Genomic DNA, 19827 nt, shown 5'->3' with positions numbered 1-19827 from the left:
TATCCTTGAATGCAATCTTGAAAGAAAATCTGTTGGAGATGACCCAAGGCAATAGTTATTAGACCAACCTTAATTAAGACATTTGAATCCATAGAAAACAGTATTTTTTTTCTTTCCCTTTTCGAGGGTCTCTGTTTTTTGATGACTCCTCTCCTAATAGTTTCAGGTCCGGACAGCTGAAGTCCTACATCTTCTGCGAGGTGAGAGTCCATTTATTTCATCCCAATCAGAGCCTATTTGACCAATTCTGTACAGCTCCATAACTCTCCCGCTGCCTTCTGCTAGGTGTCACCCAGCTTGTTGAGCAGACGGTACTGCCTCTGAATGCCTTCGAACAGTTATGTGTTGGAGACTGGGGGCCTTTAATGTGGATGTTCCAGCCATGTCAGTATAGCCTCTCCCTTCAGCTTGCTTTGTTTATCTAGCAGCTCATTACTTAAGAGTAGCCTGTCAAAATAGGTTAAATATTCTTTGGGAAACATGGTCACTCACATCCTTGAGATACCACAAATATGTTTAAAACAGGGAAGATTGGCCTGATAAGAAAAGTGTGATTGACTTGCATCACCAAAAAATATTTTCCTGTTATTCTGGTTCAGTTTCCACAAGCATCGATATGCACTAGAAAAGCTAAGGACAATAAATTTCTGCAGCCGACACATAAAGACACCAAGGGAAGCAGGGAAAATGATTGCTGATGATTCATTCTAACTACTTGACCTTCTGACCTCTTCTCTAGATATATGACCAAGATGGGACACTACAGCACTTTATTGATGGTGGGGAACCTAGTAAGTCAAGCTGGATGAGGTATATCCGATGTGCAAGGCACTGCGGAGAACAGAATCTAACAGTAGTTCAGTACAGGTAAAGTATATCTCGATTTACCACTTATGTAGCTGAAGCCCTCGGGCTTGCGTATACAAATGCAGGCTTGCTGCTAGTTTTGAAACAATTCTGCAGGAGTTTTTGCAGGAACTCTGCAAGGACTGGCAGAAAATTTTTTTGCTAGGTTTCTGAAATCTCCTTAGTTCTTGCAATAGTCATTGCACGAGAATTCAGGAATAAAAATCCTAGTAGAAGGCCTCTTTCACTCAGTGCACAAGGTAAAGCTATTTCCCTGTCCTCGCCTGAACTTCCACATCAGCTGAATGAGCCCAGCACACCCACTGATGGGCAGAGTCCCCCAGCAGAGGTGTGCACACACACAAACAGAAGTGCAAAGATTCAGCCCCAGATTGATTGCTTTCAGTCACCTTCAGGCCTTTCCCCAGGAGGAACAGTTTCATTTGCTCAAAGGCCTGGGAAACCAAGGACTCTCAGCCTTACCAAGGCTGCTTTTCCGAAATCATTATGCTCAGCAGCAGTATCTGAGCCAGAGTTACCTCTCCTGATCCCTGGAAAGGTGCCAAAACATTGGGCTTTGGTCGTTGGATGATTCAGAATATGTTTTCAGGAGATGAGGTCGTTCCAGAGCATAGGGAAGCCCCGGGTATCCAAGATATTTGCGAAAAGCCCAAAGACAAGGTGGAGCCATCCCCATTTCTCAGAGCCTCATAGGGAGGCCTCGGGGTGGGGGGCGTTGAGAAGCAGATGCTGAGCCACATCTGCTCAGTGCACCTGTTGGGCAAGGTTTACCATTTAGTGCTAAAGAAGGCTGGAGTGGAGACGAGAGGGCAGAAACAGATCACATAGGAAAAAAGCCCCACCACTAAGCCTTTTCTCAAAAATCCCTCGAAAACATGTGCCATATAAATATATGACCTCAGTTATAAACAGCCATGCTCCCTTTAGAATCAGAAGCAACTGTTTAACTTTATTAGGCACCATTGACACATCAAAGCAGGCGGCCCTGAGCTCGGCAACTTGGAGTCATGCCTGTGGCTATTTATTTTCCTTTCCTTTTTTTTTTGTTTTTTAAAAATGAGGCCTTTAAAAAAAAAAGAGCTTTATTCCCCTTATAGGCTAAAGGCTGCACAAATCTGGCTTGCTCTCAGAAGGTCTCCAACTCAAAAGGAATGTATGTGGGCATCATGTGACTTTTCACTGCCTTGGTTTCCTATGCAGCTAATTTCATGAAATAACGGTCGCATGAAACAGCACATGGCAGCGTTCGGTTACACTGCTGTGGACGGGCCTCACTCACCTTTATTGCAGCTGCATTTCTGTCACGAAGGTTTTATGAAACTCGCAGCTAGAGAATTAGTAAAGGCTGTGCTTGTCCATTCAGCAAGAGATAGTTTGGTCCTGTGATGAGCACCCAGGGAGCTCTCGAGGCAAAGTCTGAACCTGGGCAAACAAGAAAACCCCTGAGAGGAAGGTGGGCATGAGTAAGTCATTACCTATCTGTCAATATTAAGTGGATTTTATAGCTCCCCTTTCATGAGGGAGCTTAAGCTTCGAGTTCTCTCTGCCAATCTGTTTTTGATTACTTCAGATCTTTATAAAATGAGCTACAAAAACACAATTAAAAAAAAACAAAACACTGGCATCCATCACTAGTGACCATGTCCAAGAGTAAGAAAATAGAAAAGTTGGACCCTGAAGAGCCAGCCTAATTTTTATTGTACATGAATGTCCTCTTCACAGAAAGTCAGCTGGTTTAGATTCGTTCTGTTATGATTTGTAATATCTAAATGGAATTTTCTTCAAAGCGCCCTTGATTGATTGACCCTGAGCTGAACGTTTTGTTTTTATTTTGAGGCTGACAATAATGTTTGTTGGCATGTGTTCTGCTTCAACTGTGTTGGGACGCCATGAAGCTATCTTTATGAGTCATCCAACCACAATACTAAATACATGTCAGCAAAGGAAATATTATCTGAAAAGGGAAAAATCCCTTTGATGTGCTTCAACATGCAGAGATTGCTGCGAGTTTTGGAAGCTCTGCCTGCTTGTAAGGAACGGTGTACGCTTACACTTTCCCCCCCTCTCGGCCTACTCCGTGCCTCAGAAGACCACCCATTGCTCGAAAACAGTTCTGCTCTTTCAGCGGCAAAGTGTGTCATTTGGTTTTAGCACATTCATTTGCCGGGCGCTGTGTTTATATTAAGGGAAGCCAAACCGAGAGATGAAATGTTACAAGGGTGAAGTACAAAGTAGACTCAATTTTTCTCAAGTTAGGAGATGCCAGTGATTTATAGCTCGGCTCCAATTTTGATTTTTTTTTATGTAGCAGTGGAAAGAATTAATAAAATGCACGGCGCTTGGGGATGCAGAGGGAGGAAGGGTAGTGAGGTCCGGACAACTAACTGGCTGGAGTTTTTGTCAGATATTCATAGAATGTTGGGAAAAAACATTCTGCTTAGCTAGCAGTGCCCTCGTGAGACAGAATGGCAGCAAGTAAGGAAAATAACAAGATAAATGAAATTTTTGCAGCTGCAAGTAAAATATTGAGAATCTGCACTTTTTTATTGATCTTTATGATCCTATTGCCAAGAGCCACTTTGTGGTGACAAAATATGTTGACAAGTGCATATCTCACTGCCATGAAAAATGTGGTGAAGGATTCGCCTTCTGTCTGCAGTGTTGTACAAGGAACAAATTGCCCTGCTACAGCCAATTCCTCACAGAAAGGCTAAATTTAAGGCCCACCGACCCTAAACATTTTTATCTTGAACTGGAGGCTAATATTTGCAGCAATTCTTCATTGAGAAAACCAGTTGTGGTCTCATTTTTTTTTTTATCTGTAGATTTTTCTTTACAGTACCAAAGCTGTTAAAAAAAAAAAAAAAGTTTATTTCTTGGTACCGTCACTCTATCATTTCAGAGTGTAATCTTTCCGCCAGAGTCAAGTGCTCCTCTTGTATTTATTGAATTGCCATCCATTTCACAGAAGAGGGTTTTTCTCCTCTCCTATATCTAACTTTAGAAGGAAGGCAATGAGGGAGATTTTTGTTTCTCTTTATCCTTATATCACAGAGCTGTTTAATTTTATTACAAATTTGAGAACTCCCAATGCCAAGCTGCAAGAATACATGTAATGCTTTTCCTTCAAAAAAGAAATCAATAGTATTAATTTATATACAAGGTTGAGGCACCAGTGTCTGTAGTTTGCCAAGAGAGAAAATTTTCTCATCAGTGTGAGATGTAATTTTTTTTTTTTAAATGAACTCTTCCTTTCTGCCATCTCCTGGGCTAAATATCTGTCTCTTCAGTCAAGACTTTGTAGGAAGGGGAACTATGGAAATTAACTGTGAGCTGTTTTTTCATACTGGGTTACAGGCTCTCATTGGTTGCTGAGAACAATAAGGTGGGTGCCTATTTTATTACAAACAGAAACTGTTTAGGTGGAGATGGGCAGAACTTTTTGGGGGCAATAAAAAAATGGGGTTGGGGGCACACGAGTCCTACATATTACTAAGCTGGGTTTTCTTTTGTTTTGAATAGGTCGAATATATTCTACCGAGCCTGTATAGATATTCCCAGAGGCACCGAGCTTCTGGTGTGGTACAATGACAGCTATACGTCTTTCTTTGGGATCCCCTTACAATGCATTGCCCAGGATGAAAACTGTAAGAATTTATTTTAGCTCTGAATTTACATCTCAAAATCCCTATTTTAAAGCTGACTATTTAAGAGTGTTGTTTAAAACTCCGGCCACGTGGTTCACTCTGATATATAATGCAAATGTGCACAAGTCTGTTCTATCATTTTCTTTACCCTGTATGTCTGCTGCTTTCTCATGGGGCATCTTGGTGTGTACAGGCCAATACTTCTTTGCCTGTTTACAACATCACAATGTTTGTCAGTTTTACATAATCACTCGCAGCAGTGTTAAGGCAGCTGGTATTTATTGAGAGCCTACTGTGTGTCCGGTGCTGTGCTTGCCACCTTCCAGGGTTACAAAAGCAGCAAAAGGTACAACTTCTGCTCTGAAGGGATGTGCAGTCCTGCTCCAGCCACTCTCCCCGCAAAAATGAAATGATGAGAGCACAGTGCCCTTCATCAGGAGTAACCCCCTCCAGTCGATGGGTGTGCTTCCTCCCAAGTAGTCACTGCAGTGAGAAATGGTAGCAAAAATTGTAGACATAGGACTGAGGAACTTGTGTCTCTCTAAATTTCTTAGCCTGACTAAACCATGTCATTTTCTGCCTTTCTTGCCATGGCAGCCATTATCTTCTAAAAAGTAATCTAACATCTAAGCAAATGCAGACTTGCAGCAATTTTCACGTAAACTTTATATTTTTGTTTTATCCATTCTTTGGAAAATATTTTAAGGTGATCTCCAGTATTTGGAACAGAATTGGATAATTCTGATGTGATTCAGTGAGCAACACTGGTTTCAATGATGCTATTTTTTCTGGTCACAAAACTGACTAACCTGTGAGTTGATAATCTGGGATTATGCAACAGAAAATACAGCCCAGAGAACAGATCTATTTAAGAAACTTGATTTTGAAGAAAAGTTTTATGTTACTTTATTCTTCTCCACTTAACTTTCTCTTTTGCACAAACTCCAAAAAAAAAAAAAAAAGTTCATATTACTACTGAACAAAATACTGATGAGCAGGTGTTTCTTTTGCATGTTGCCTTTATTTTCTTTGTGAAAAATAGAATCCTCAAAAGGCGTATTACTATCAACTTTCCTTTTCTGCTTTAACCCAAAACCAATCTCAAATCAAAACACGAATCTTTGGACATATAATACACTCCTCTGACTTCCTAGGTTTCCACTGGAAAGTTTCTTTCCTGCAGTGATACCCCTATTTGAGGGAGTGTCTGTTTGCACAGGAGAGAATCTCAGTGTTGGACATGAGTGTGCAGCTGGTGTTAGAGGCAGATATGGACATGGGGGCCAGTATGCTCGCTCTTCCCAGAGCGGCTCCACGTGCGAGCTTCCCTAACACTGGCTTTAGGTCCATGGGCAGAAAAGCAGCAGCATCAGTCCCCCACTCCCACCCCGGTCTGCTCACATGGGCCCGTCTGTACATAGAACCTTGAAATAACCTCACCTTCTGAAGTATGGAATTTTATTCCAGGGGATTCCAGAAATCCTTTACTAATACCTGCCACAAACTCTAAAGATGTTCTGGTGTGTGTGTCGAGGATTATCTGGGAATAAGCATAGCAAAGCCTAGAGTCTAAAGTACATAGCACATAGTCCAACCAGCCATTTGTTCACTCATTCACTCATTGCCCAGATATTTATTGAACACCTACGGTAGGCTGTGTCTTTGCTGGGTGCTGCAAATAGAGCAGTGAACAAACCAGACAAGAATTCCTGCCTTCATGGAGCTTACATTCCTGTTGAGGGAGACAGATTATCAACACATAAGTGAATAGTTTGTCAGGTGGTGATAAGTGTTGTAGAGATAACAAAAGAGAGAAGGGGTAAGGCATGCCAGGAGTTGGGAATCAGTTTTAGAGAGTGATCCGGGTAGGTCCTACTGGAAATGTGACCTTTGGGGTAAGATGTAAGGAGGTGAAAGAACAAGCCATGTGTTATTTGGGAGAAGGGCATTCCAGGCAGGCTGTCTAGACGTGCAAAGACCCCGAGATAGGAATGCTCCTGGTTTATTGGAAGAGCAACACAGAATTTGGCAGAGGTGTTTGGGAATGAGAGAGATGGAGAGAAGTTAACTTAGATATTGGGGGGTGGATCTCATGGGGTTCAGGAGGCCACTATCAGGACCCAGTGTTTTACTCTGTGTGGGCCGAGTGAAAAGGGGCTATTGCAGAGTTTTGAGTAGAAGAGTGGTATGAGCTGACTGAAGTTGTAACAGGGTGACTCTGGCTACCAAGTGGAAACAGGGTGGAGCAGGAATCCACGGGAGAGGTGGTGGTAGTGTGGACCAGTGTAGACGCGGTGGAGGTGGTAAGAAGTGGTTGATTCTAGATATATTTTGAAAGTAAAGCCAACAGCACTTGCTGACACATTGGATGCTGAGTAAGAGAGAAAGGAGTGAGAGATAACTCCAAGGCTTTGGTCTGAACACCTGGAAGGATGGAATGGCCGTTTACTGAGTTATGAGTCAGAAAGGGAAACTGCCGTGGAGTGACGACTTAGGGAATGCATTTCTTACCATTGACATGGATCTGTGGGGTGGAAGTCACACATCTACAACACTGCTTCTGCTTTGTGGCATTGTGACGTGATGAGAGGGGTTTAGGGGTTGGGCTGGAGGATTCCTGTGTGCTGTTTACAGCCACCTGAAAGTGGGTGTCTAAGAATGTCCCGTCTGGTCTTTGGATTCAGTGCCATAGTGCCATAAAAAAATTTACTTTCTGGAAACACAATATGCTTTGCTGTTCAGTCCTTCCTTCTCCTAGAGTCCGACTCGTGTGAAGTGTTGCTGATTAGAGTATTGAAAAAACTCTCCCAGGGCATATGTTATATCATTTAGCACCTGAAATCCTTTGAAGAAAATTCACAAAGCCACAGCAGCTCGAAGTATTGTGGATTCAGTAGATAAACTGAGCAGCTTTTTTGGGTCAAGTTCAGAGCTCTAACTGAGGGTGGAGGGAAGTTTAAAAGGAATTAAGTCACTGACTAAAATGCTCAACAGTGACAATCCCCCTTCCCCCTAAAGGTATTATAGGAATTTTATTCCAGTTCCTGTCTTAAAGTCATATATCTGTCATGTGACCGGCCACCCAAGAAACCAGCAGAAAGCATCATCAGATAGTGTGGGGGAGATAGAAATATGACTTTGACTCTCACTCGAAGATGCATTCTTATTCCATATGACTCAGTGAGAGGCCTGGGAATGCTTATAATGAGAACTCCGTATTCTGTACTGAGAAAAATACTCTGTGCGATTTAAAAGCACAGATGTGTGAAAGGGTGTGGGCAGATAAAACAGACAGCCTTTCTCAGCCCTGAGTTATTTAAATCATCTCAAGTGGATCAACAATTCTAAGACGGTTTTTATCCTACTAACCTAGCCACAAAATAAATTAGGTACCTTAAAAAAAAGCTTCTTGCCCTGGCCAGGTAGCTCAGATGGTTAGAGCATCGTCCTGATACGCCAAGGTTGCGGATTCCATCCCTGGGAGGGCACGTACAAGAATCAGCCAATGAATGCATAAATAAGTGGAACAACATATTGATCTCCCTCTCTCTCTCTTTATTTCTTCCTCTCTCTCTCTAAAATCAATTTAAAATAACCAAAAAAAAGGCTTCTTGAGATCAAAAACTTACTTGACAGAATGCCTCCACAGAGCCTCCTCACAGCTATGCACACAGTAAACAATTAATAAATGCTCACTGGGTAAATATTGAGAATCTTATTGCCATTAAATATTGGGGGATTAAATATTTCAGCCAGATTTTTCTTTGTTAATGAAATTGATACTCAACCTAAGACATTAAAGGAAAATATGATTTTACTTAGTGAATAATACTTACTAAACACATTCATTTATAAAAATATCATTTTCTTCCCATGGTTCTTTCAACATCGAAAGTACACATTTCCTATCGAGCTTGTGCAGTGGGTTCAGGCTCCGGTAACGGCCCCCCTGGCAGCGGCCAAGAAGCCGTGGGCACACGCCCTGCCCAGACAAGCCATTGAAAGCTGCCTCGCCTCAAAGCTAAGGCAGCATTTCACACAGGCATCTGGGCTCTGGAAGCAATTCCTATGTTATTTTCTTTTAAAAAGCCATCGTTTTAAATGTAATAGAGCTCCATAGAGAGAGCCACTCCGTCCACTGCAGGCCTTTCGGGAGAGCCTGAAGAACGCCTATGTCGACAGATTGCATCCGAGAGCGGAGCGAGGTTCCCCAAAGCTTCCAGGGGGGGATTAGCTCCCGCAGAGTGTAAAGACCACGGTGTATTCATATTCATTTCAGAGGAAATTAAAAAAAAACCTGGGAATAAATGTCAGACAAGTCTTCCTGCTGCTTTTGCTGCCTCGGCCCATGAAGCTGACGTAGCAGAATGTGAAACTCGAAGGCAACGCGGGAGTTGCTGGCACGGGAGTGAACTCTGCCTCCGGGAGGCCTGCCTTTTTCTTTTGATTTTAAAGAGCAGAAAGTAATAAGGGACACCTCTGTGTAGTGCTCTTCACCCTCACTATTCCTCCAATAATGAAAAAACTCAGCCCCCGGGGCAAAGAAGCCCTATTTAAGCCTTATTTCCATGAACACTGAGGAGATGACAGTGTAGCTGCATCTAACAAGAACATCTGCATGCAGGGGCCTATGGGAAGCATCGTGATGGGCTACAAGCACGTAGGCCCCGTCCTCAAGGACTTAGTCTAGGAGAAGGCACATAAGCCCACAACTACGGCACAGAACGCCATGCAGCGACCGTGGGAGCTGGCCATAGCAGTGAGCAGAGCTTGGCAGGGGGGGTGGGGGTGAAGCTCAGGACCAGTGCAGCTGGGAGCAGTCAGGGTTCCAGGCCCCTGTATATAGTGGGAAGCTGGGATTGGCTCCTTACGTAAATCCAGGAACCAGAAGTTACATTTTGTTCCCTCAGTAAGGACTAGAAAAATGCTAACCTCAAGCCAACAGGCCGAGGAACTGTCCTCGCACCACTGGGTGAAAATAGAATGTCACGATCTTTGAAGCAGCCCTCCCTGTGGAATGGTGTGGGCTTGATTTTGTTCCACCTATCGTGGATGGAAACCCTGGGCCAGGAAACTAATACAAAAACTAGTCCAGAAATGGAGAAACCTGTAGGGTCCTAGAAGAAGCAAAGGAGCAGTCACCGCATTGGGATGCCTCTGTGTCTGCACAGGACACCAACAGGTCACTGATGAAAGTGCTTCCACACAGAGAAATGACAGACACACGGAACCGCTGTCATGGGAGGTTTGACCTCTTGGGAGCTGTGGTGTGCTGCCCAGATCTTGCCCTTGGCACAGGGTAGAGGTGCTCATCCCCCCATTCCCAGTAGTGTAGGGGTGACAGCGCTCAGGTGAGTTCGTCTCCAGGAATTACCTTTAGCCTGAGAGCCACGTGACCTTGTTCATGCTCCCTTCCTGTGGAGCCCATGTCTCCTGATGGCCAATGCAGGGGGTATTTGGGACTGTTTCTCCTGTCCCAAAGCAGGACAACTCTGAAGGACCTTCCCAGCCAAGGCCTACTAATCTTTCTCGGCAGAATCCTCTTCCCTCACTCAGCAGGTGTTGATTGAGAGATGCACTCAATAAAGGTGCACACAAAACTCCAAATGTCGTTTCAGAGTCTATTTCCCAGGGAACCTGACTTAAGACAGGCACTGCCAGGTTCATATTTCCCATCCAGACCTCTCCACTGAGGCCCAGACTCCTGTCCAACTGTCCCACATCTTCGCTTGCACAACTCACAGGCACCTCAAACTAAACATGTAAAACTGAAACCACCCTTTTCACTCTGACTAACTGCCCCTCTCCCAGTTCAGCAACTCTCACTCCCACTCATCCAGTTGCTCTTTCTATAAACCGTGACACCTTGCCCTTCCTCGCCCTTCTGTCCAATCAGTTATCGAGGCCTGTCGGTTGTATATTCTTAAATGCATTTCTTTCCCTTCTGCCGCCATCGCCCTGGTCAGCGTCACCGCCAGCTGACCTGGCCTGCACCACTGCAGTGCCACTGCATGGCACATTTTTGCTCTTTTAGTATCACAGCAGCCAAAGTGAAGTTTCACGGATTTGCTTATTTTATCATTTTGGCTTGCTCACTTGTTTTGTTACTAGGTAGTTTGGTTACATAGACCAAAATCCAGAAAGGCTATGGACTTATATAATTCTCCTTCCCAGAGGCAATCAATTGACACACTCATAGGTGCCCTCCCAGACATATTTCTTCCCATTCAAGCATCAAGCCTCCCACTTCCTCTGCCTCTCACTCTGTCCCCTGCCCCTTTTATATAAATAGCAGTATACATTGTTTTGCACCTTGTTTTTTCATTTAACAATATAGAGTGATGACCCATTTAAAACATAAATCTGATGACTTCACACCCTAGCTTTAATTTTTTTTGGCTCACCATTACTCTCATAGTAAATCTCCAGTTCTTTATTTTTATTTTTTTAAAAAATATATCTTTATTGATTTCAGAGAGAGAAAGGGAGAGGGAAAGAGAGAGAAACATCAATGATGAGAGAGTTGTCATTGATCGGCTGCCTCCTGCACGCTCCTGACTGGGGATCGAGCCCACAACCCGGGCATGTGTCCTGACCGGGAATCGAACCTCAATCTCCTGGATCCTAGGTCGATGCTCAACCGCTGAGCCATGCCCGGCAGTCTCCAGTTCTTTAATATGATAGCCTTTGGGCCACATATAGTCTTCAGAAATATTTTGCGTGGCTCACATAATGTTTTACAAAATTAGATTCAAGCATTATTAGACTGGCCATGCCCTATTCAGTTTGCTGCAAACCCCAACGTCCTCTGTTGTATGGACTTGCCTCCCACCACTTATTTCTGTTACCTGCTCAGCTCCCACAGGATGAGAATTGCTCTGCCTTCCTCTCCAGCCCCAGCTTCAGCCCCTCTCCCCTTCTTTCTCTGGCCACCTGAGCTGCCTTTTGGTGTCTTCAGTGCCCTGAGCACCTTCTCACCCGCAGACTCTATGGCAAAGCTGCCGGTGTTTCATCTCCTTGCATTGCCTTTTCCTCTTTTGCACCTATCTGGTCTGTGTACCCTTTAGGACTCCCATCCAAGGTCACTGCCGTAGGGAAGCCATCGCTCACACCCAGGTTTTGCCATCCTGGATACATGTTTTGCTGGCACCCCTTTCTTTGCTCTCACAGCACTTATCACAGTTGTATCAGCTGTTATATTATCAGTTCTAAAATTCATGCATTTTTCACACTTTACTCTTTCTGAACCTGAAAGATATCTTACAATGAATGGTGACTTACAATTAATGGTACAACTTGCCATTAATGGAATTTTAGATTTGATAAAACTGAGTAAATGTTTATTTGTAAAAACACCTGTTTACTGTCTGTCTCTCTCACTTGAGTTTAAGTGACATGAGGACAGGGGCTGTGGCTCTCTTGCTCCCCTGTATCCAACGTTCTCATTTTCCAGCATTTGATGAGTTTATGTTCATCCTTACTATATCCTTTAGGGCTTTAAGAGTTTGCCATCTTCCCATGAATCTTCGTTGTGTAGACTGAAGAGATTTTTACTAGCTTGGCATGTCTTCAGGTAGAAACCACTGCATTCTTGTGGTCCTTTTGTCATCTTTGGGCCTTTTGCAGTTGTCTGCACTGTCCTGAGTTGGGATGAGATGATGTTTTCTGAATTCATTTCTTATTCTCTTTCTGTTAATTCCCTGCAAGTTTTGTTAATGCTTTGATTGTTGTTGCCAATCAGGCTGGTATTTGGAAAGAATAATCTGTGTCCTGTAGGTCCTGCTTTAAAAAATTATACTTTGTGGATCTCTAAGGTCCCAGGGACCCTAAGTGTGTAGGAGCACTGCGGAACAGTTGAGAGATCAGATATAAATGCTTGTTCCTGTTCTCAGTTTTCCTTCTCTCTAAATTACATGCTCATTGTATTCAGTGGGATTGCATTTGTTCACAGGTACAATAAAGCATCATGCCAGAAGTCGAATACGGCAGGCGTTTCTACCTGTATCTCAAAGAAGTATTACATTTGTTTCGGGGTAGAAATAATAAGACAGAAAAATAATTTCATTCCAACCATTCCCACTCTTACTGCCTAAATACTGCTATTGCTATCACTAACTCAGAACTCATATATCCCAGGTTATTATAAAAACTGGTCTAAATTTTTCCTTATTACCATTTTGACATTGATCATTAAATGTAACAGAAATTCATTGGCCCACAAATTCTTTAGTTTAATATAAAGATTGTGTGACCATAATAGTATTTGAAAATTAATTTATTAGGTTGCTTTCCAGAAGCATAAGTGAGAAGTCAGAATTTATAACCTGTACTTAGAGTATTATTTGTATTATTTCCCCCCAAAGGCATCATATCCCTCTTCCCAATGGCGAAGCTTCTGTCTGACTTCCTGCTCTCATGCATGTTGATGACATGTTCATCCCACAGTCTTCCCTCCATGCCTCCCTTCCTGTTAGTGGGGCATTTCCCAACCCGCAGGAGCTCAGTGTTGCCTGAAAACTTGTGGGTTTCCCTGTGCTCTGTCTCTTCCGGATTAGTTATGAATGGGCTAAACAAGATGAGTTCTACCCTGATCTCTGACAATGCTGCTGTGTTGTTGTTTTTTTATTTAAAAAGTGCCAAAATAGACTAAAACATTCCTCCTTATTTTTCAATACCTATTTTTAAAACAACAGTCTGTGTGCAAAGATTTTTTTGAACGTCTAAAATGTATGGACAAATTTCATATTAATTATACACTTTTGCCCCAGAAGTTGGAATTATACATAAATATTTATATATAAAAATACATATGTACATAAATCTGTATAATGTATGTGTGTATAGGTATATATGTATTTATATGTACATATGACTTATATGTTTATGTGAAACATATATGTCCATGTGAGATGTACTGGCTATAAAACATCCTTTTTATTTTTGAAACACAACTAGTGAGCAGAGACAGTATAGGATTGTGGTCAGAAACAAATGATCTGGAAGTCAAAAAGCTAAAGCTTCTAGCTCAGCCGTGCCCTTAACTGAATGTGTGACCCTGGGCAAGTTATTGGACTTTCTTGGACTTGAACTGTTTTATTTGTAATAAGAGAGAGTAGGATTAGATTACTGATTCTCAGCCCCAGTTATACATTAGAAGCACTTGGGGAACTTTAAAGAAATGCAGTTGCCCAGACTCTACCAAGTGATTCTGATTTAAGTTTTAAAAAATCTCCCCTGTGAATCTCAGGTACAGTCAGAGTCAAGAACTGCCAACTAGGAAAACTCTAGGCTCTCTCCAGGCCTGTGAGTCTCTTGCTTTATTTTTTCTTCTCAGGATAGGGTAGATCATGCCAACAGAGCCTTGTTCCTTTTGTTGGATTTGTCTAATTACATGTGATTATACAGAATGCTCTGATGTGCTTAGTGGCAGCACAGCAACCCCTCTGTGTCCCCACACCTAATGTCTACCTGTCCACTTAAGCACAGAGTCCTTTGCAGTCATGGTCCCCTGCCATTCTCTCTTCATAGTTGAACACGCCTGAGTCTTTGTGCTATGTGTGAACCTCAGCAGTGGTCTGTGGCTAGAAAGGATAAGAGCTCCTAGTTCATGTGTTTCTTCCATGTGGCCTTGAACTAATGGCCAACAGCCATGGTTTACTTCCCATCACTAATATTTTTGCCAATCAACCTTTTCAAATATTTTAGTCTCTAATTTCCTTCTCTTGTCCACTTTATAGTCTTTAATCTTTATGACCCCTGAAATAACCAATAAATACGTTTATTGACACAGTAGGTTCTTGAAAAAAAAGAATAATAGTTTTTAAGCATATTAGGTTCTAATGACTTCTGAAACTGTAGGTTGACTAGTGAATACATGATATATATTATTAACACAATAATGACTTACAAAAAGGGAAACAAATTTCAAGTATATTGTTTCTCTCCTCCAAAATATTTCTTCTATTCTTTCCTCACTCTCACTTTCACCACCCCAGTTTAGGGCCACCTTCCTTCATTCTAGTCTCTTTTCCTTCTATAATAATAAGAATTGGCTATTGTTGCCGGTAGGCCCTGTGATGAGTACTTTCATTATCTCATTTAAACCTCATAAAAGGGGGTTTAAAGAGGAGGAAACCAGGGCTCATAGAGCTCAACATCTATTGAGTGGTGACCATAGCATTTACCAAATGCTATCTGTGCATTATCTCACTCAATCTTTTGGGTGACCCATTTTACATTTGACCAAGGACTAAATGTGGATTTCAGTGTTCCATACCACCTCACCCACTCAACCATATCTGCTGTTACTTTTAGGATTATTACTACCACTATCTTCATTTTGCAGAAGGAGAAACTAAGGCACAGATAAATTAAATAACTTGCCTAAGATCACCAAGCTAATAAAAGGTAGAGTCAGGATTTGAACCTAGGTCTTTCTGATTTCAAAGCCCAATTTGCAAGCACCATACTCATTGCCTCCCATTCTGACTTTATCCATGCCACCCTGCCTGTAAATCATGCCTCACTCAAGTCCTCCCTGAACACTGGTTTTCTTTTCTTGCTATTTCTGCTCAGAAACAGTTTGCACCTATTACCTAGGCCTGAAGTCATTTGTTTATTTCTTTGGACTTTAAAGGTTGATTTAGGTCTTTCCCTCCCTGCCTCCTGCCTTATTCCCACAGTGTCGAGAGCTTGTGTCAGTCTGTCTTGGTCAGTCTGTCTTATCATCTCACCAGTGTGCTGGACCCCTGTCTCCAGGTGTCTTTCATTTCATATTGTTCCCTTCATCTCTTCAGCCAGTTTTTCTTGAATACCTGTGCTGGCAAGGTCTGGTGGAAGGTCTGAATCTACCTTCCCTGCACTGCTCAAGACCACCCTCTCTGGGCAGTCCCCACCGTTCTCTTCCCCTCTCTTCTGTGCCTCCCATCTGAACTCCCTCCAAATCTCTGGTGCACTGTGGGGCCTCATTATGGAGTCCTAATGTCTAAAGTCTTAAGTGAACTCCGCGAGGGCAAAGACCATGTACAAACAATCCTGAGCGTGTAGTAGTTGCATATTAAATAAGCATTGAATGAGTTATCAATTTTTGATAACAGTGCTTCCCCCCTCAAATCAAATTGTCTGCTGTTATATTAATTCAGAGTTCAGAAAAAACAAAGTTTTAAAATGTTGATTTATAAGAATTGTTTTAAAATGCATGTTATTGTGCTTATTTTAAGGGCTAATAAAACTGATCTTCTAAAACCATGTTGTTCTCCCAGTAAATGTCCCCTCAACGGTAATGGAAGCCATGTGCAGACAAGATGCCCTGCAGCCCTTCAGCAAGAGCAACAAACTCTCCCCGGCCCAGCAGCGCTCTGTCGTTTTCCCACAGACTCCGTGCAGCAGGAACTTCTCTCTCCTGGACAAATCGGGGCCCATCGAGTCAGGATTTAACCAAATCAACGTGAAGAACCAGCGAGTCCTTGCGAGCCCCACGTCCACAAGCCAGCTGCACTCGGAGTTCAGTGACTGGCATCTTTGGAAATGCGGGCAGTGCTTTAAGACTTTCACGCAGAGGATCCTGCTACAGATGCACGTGTGCACGCAGAACCCCGACAGGTAACCCCGACTCTTCCTGCCCCTGGCGTGTTTGGTTAGTGAGCTCCACCGCTTGCCTTCCGAACAGGGGCCAGTCACCTCCTCCAGCCACCCCTGGGGGAAAACCCTGTGATCAGAGGCGTCCGCGTTCTGGAAGGTCAGAGTCCCGTTAGGCCACCGCTTGACTTTATTGTTTAGAAGGGCTGAACACACAGTGGGTATTGAGAGGAATCTGCTCTTGTTTGCATACAGTCCTGTCCAAGCCGAAAGGGGAGCAAAACAGGAGGAACAGTTGTGAATATCAGAGATGGAAAAATGAGGTCAGGATCATTAGAATCCTCTCTGTCTTCCAAAGATAATATAGCTGGCTGCTCGCTGCTGTCACAGGCGTTTCAGGGTTCACCTCCAGTGTGCCGTGGGTATGAACTTAATTAAGTACCAAGAGGTAATGAATTGGAATTTTTTGCTTAGTACTATTTTTCTTCAGAGCATGCAAACTCATAAATCCTGCAAAGCTGTCAAAAGGAAATACCTACTCTACTAGTGATGTGGAGGAAAACAGATGCCACTTATTCAATAAACTAATATCCACACCGAAGAAAAATGTGGACTAGATACCTCAGAGTCAAAGTTGGTTTGAAAGTTTGTCAATAAAGAATTTTATGGCCATGAACTGAGGATGAAATTTAGCTGAACAAGTGAATTAAAATTTCAGGTACTCTGACGAGTGGCATAGTAGATATAATGGAACTATTATTTATGAATCAAAACCGGTTTATTCGACATTCTTGATAGCTGGGAGCGCAAAAGACAAAAATCAAATTAATTCAGAAAGAAAGGGTTGTGTTTTATCTCTTCTTCACGGCCTGTGGAAATTTGATTAACCCCCAAATATCTAAGAATAGCATTGAAAATCACTTTCAGTGTAAAAGCAGGAAATAATTTTTAGAAGTAGGAAAAGAGACTAGGAAGCTGGACTCAAATTATTTTCTTAATTTGGCCGCTGGATTAACTAACCGTAAGCCGCATGGCTCTCCTTGCCTTATAATGTATATCCAGCTCTTGCCTCTCAGCTCTGCAGGATATGACAGTGTACTAGGAAACCCAGCAGGAAGGATGGGGCATGGTGGGCAGGGTGTAGGTCTTCTCTAAAGTAACCGTAACCCATTTTAGGGTACACATACACACTTACATGTGTACATGTTTTAATTTCTGCCATTCTCGAAATCACTTGCTTGGCATTAATCATTGCTGTAGCTAATTAATGTTGAAATATTTGCTTTAGGGCTTTTAAGGCAGCTGTGTCCTTACAATCTTTTACTTTCAGTAGGAGAGCCCCCTACCCCCACCCCAGTGAAAATGAGTGCTGTTGGCTTTAGAGGTGGCACAAAAGTTTTGAAAATGTTTCCTTCAATCAGAAAGGATTTTTCTTTTGAAAGTTTGTTTTCTTTGCAAGCATACATATAGCCTCAAGATATATCTATTCAAAGTCTGCAAAGCATTTTAGTAGTTTAGGAGTGACATGATGCATTAAATCTTGTTATTATAAACTTGTTTTTTGCATTGAGTGAGTTCCAGTGGATACATTTGTTATTTGCATAGACCCGTTGTTATAATAACCAAACATGTAAGGTAAAGATGAAGTAGTGGTTGAAAGTTTCGGGATTGCAAAGCTTAGCTTTGAGTATGATACAGTAATGACACACTGAATGTCACATAATGAAAATATGTCACGGTGAATTGGAAGAGACCAAAAAGACTGTTTGGACCAGCCCAGTCACACTGAGAAATCTGTGTGTGTAGTATGGTGTAAGTCCTGTGAAGTCTGTCCTGTCAGATAATGGTGTCATAACTTGTAACACGTCTATGTAAACCGTCAGAGGAGTGCCTGACAAATTAGGAAACTTACGTGTACAAAATACACTTCCATGAGAGACTTTGGGTCAGTGTTCATTCCAAGATAATTCAGAGTTCTTCGCAAAAATCCAAGTGGCCTGAGACTTCTGTCCTGTGCTAGATGCTGATGGGCGTCTCTGACTCGGATGTCCCAGTGTGGTGTGGCCAGGCCTTCCCTCTCCAGATGAGGTCAAGTAATGGGTGTCTGATACCCATGTAGATGGCCAGAGAAGGATCAGATTACTCACGGAGTGGGTTCCTGCGTCTCCCTTTCCTGTGCTTTGTTGGTGACATGAGAGGTGGTCACCATCACTCATAAATAAGTTAAAATTAAGACTTCAAAAAAATGTGTCCCTTTATGGGCAAAGTAATGATGAGGAGATGCTCAAATGACTCCATCACCTCTGAGTTGATTATTGGAGATCAAGGGAACCTAGGAGATGCCCAGTCACTTTGACCCACTAGTTTCATTCTAGAGACATAGTTTGCCTTTAGCACCTGGGATTGGATTAGTGCTTTTCAGTTCCAGAACCTAGGACGTGCTCTCTGTGCAGCAAGTTTGGAGGTAAAAGATCCTCTCCGTATAATTCTTAACCCTGTGGGTGGTAAATAAGAGAAATATACAAAACTAAAATGAAACATCGAATTTGTGCATGATGGTTGCAAAATTTGGAGCCTTTACTCTTATTATCCGTGTGGAGAATGACAAACGCCGAATGGCCGTGTTTTCTTTCGGGAGTGACCATAAATCCAGGGGCTTTCCGTCGCTGGCCGTTTGTGCCTACTCAGGCATAGACGGCGAAAAAGCTTAGAACTCGCCAGTCAGAAAACCATTGATTTGAAAACTCAAGTGCTTTTATTTTGATAGGAAAATCTCGCTAGAACCAGGGGCAAGAAAGGGGGAATGCAGAAGACAAAGCCAGAAGGTAAACAGGTTAGAGTTTCAAACGGATCCAAATTTGAAACAGGCCCCTGAATCTTAGGTCCAAAAGATTTTTCACTCAACAGACTGAGTATTTAGCCATGAAACCTAAGACATTTCAACCTTCATCAAAGAGACTTTGTGCGTCTATATTTGTGAGCTTTTTCATGTGAGGGACCATCAAAAAAATCTATGTCTTGATATAAAGAAAAGAGATCCAAGGAAACTCAGGGTTGCCAGCATCACCATTTTTTATTTTTGCTGCCGTGTTATTTACATTGAACACCGAAAAAAGATTCACAGTCCCGAGGGTCCAGAGAGTCGCGGAATTATTTCTTGATTTTGTTCTGTTACTATTAAACCTCCAGATCTCTTCTTCCTTTTTCCCAGTCAACTGACTTTTCGCCCCCCTCCTAAGTGAATTAAAAGGGAAGAAGCTATTGGAATCTAGACCAACCAGTATTTTATTCATGGACATCATAAATATTTGGGGTTTTGCATAAGCTTATGACCTAGGCCAGGGCAACTTGGCTCACTTTTCTTGAACCAGGAGTTAGAAATCCCTTTCTCTTCTGTTTTTCTGCTCCAGAAACTCTCAACGGTCCCATGGGTGGGATCCAGAAAGGGGTAAGCAAAGCCTTCAATCACAGTGGATTATTTTCTGATGAATACGTTCCCTTTTATTTTCTGCAGAAAGTGTCTTTGTAATGCTTATCTTCACGTTGCATCCTTTCCCTTTTTTCCGTTTTGGTGGTTTGTGTCGTGCAGGGAAAGTTTCCTTAGCCTCCTGGGTGCGCTGTCAGCTGCTCACATGGGCGTTTTGGTTGTCGTCGTTTGTGTACGGAGGTGTTGACCAGAAGGGCAGATGACCGTGGAAGGTGCTGTGGGCGGGAGGGCCTGGGCTAATCCATCACC

The 19827-nt window shown here is 42.6% G+C and overlaps 1 protein-coding gene across 2 annotated transcripts in view; it reads left to right on the top strand.

Annotated features, from left to right (window-relative positions):
• Positions 1 to 19827, top strand: part of PRDM6 (PR/SET domain 6) — a 100636-nt gene that overhangs the window by 64024 nt on the left and 16785 nt on the right. For both annotated transcript variants that reach the window (XM_081132618.1, XM_081132617.1), the window contains exons 4-6: positions 740 to 867; positions 4390 to 4514; positions 15776 to 16115. In XM_081132618.1, coding sequence (XP_080988744.1) covers positions 740 to 867; positions 4390 to 4514; positions 15776 to 16115 — 593 coding nt within the window. The remainder of the gene's footprint in view (positions 1 to 739; positions 868 to 4389; positions 4515 to 15775; positions 16116 to 19827) is intronic.

Source organism: Miniopterus schreibersii (assembly GCF_964146895.1).
Source record: "Miniopterus schreibersii genome assembly, chromosome: 3".
NCBI classification, from domain to species: domain Eukaryota; kingdom Metazoa; phylum Chordata; class Mammalia; order Chiroptera; family Miniopteridae; genus Miniopterus; species Miniopterus schreibersii.
This window is presented reverse-complemented; position numbering and strand designations above follow the sequence as displayed.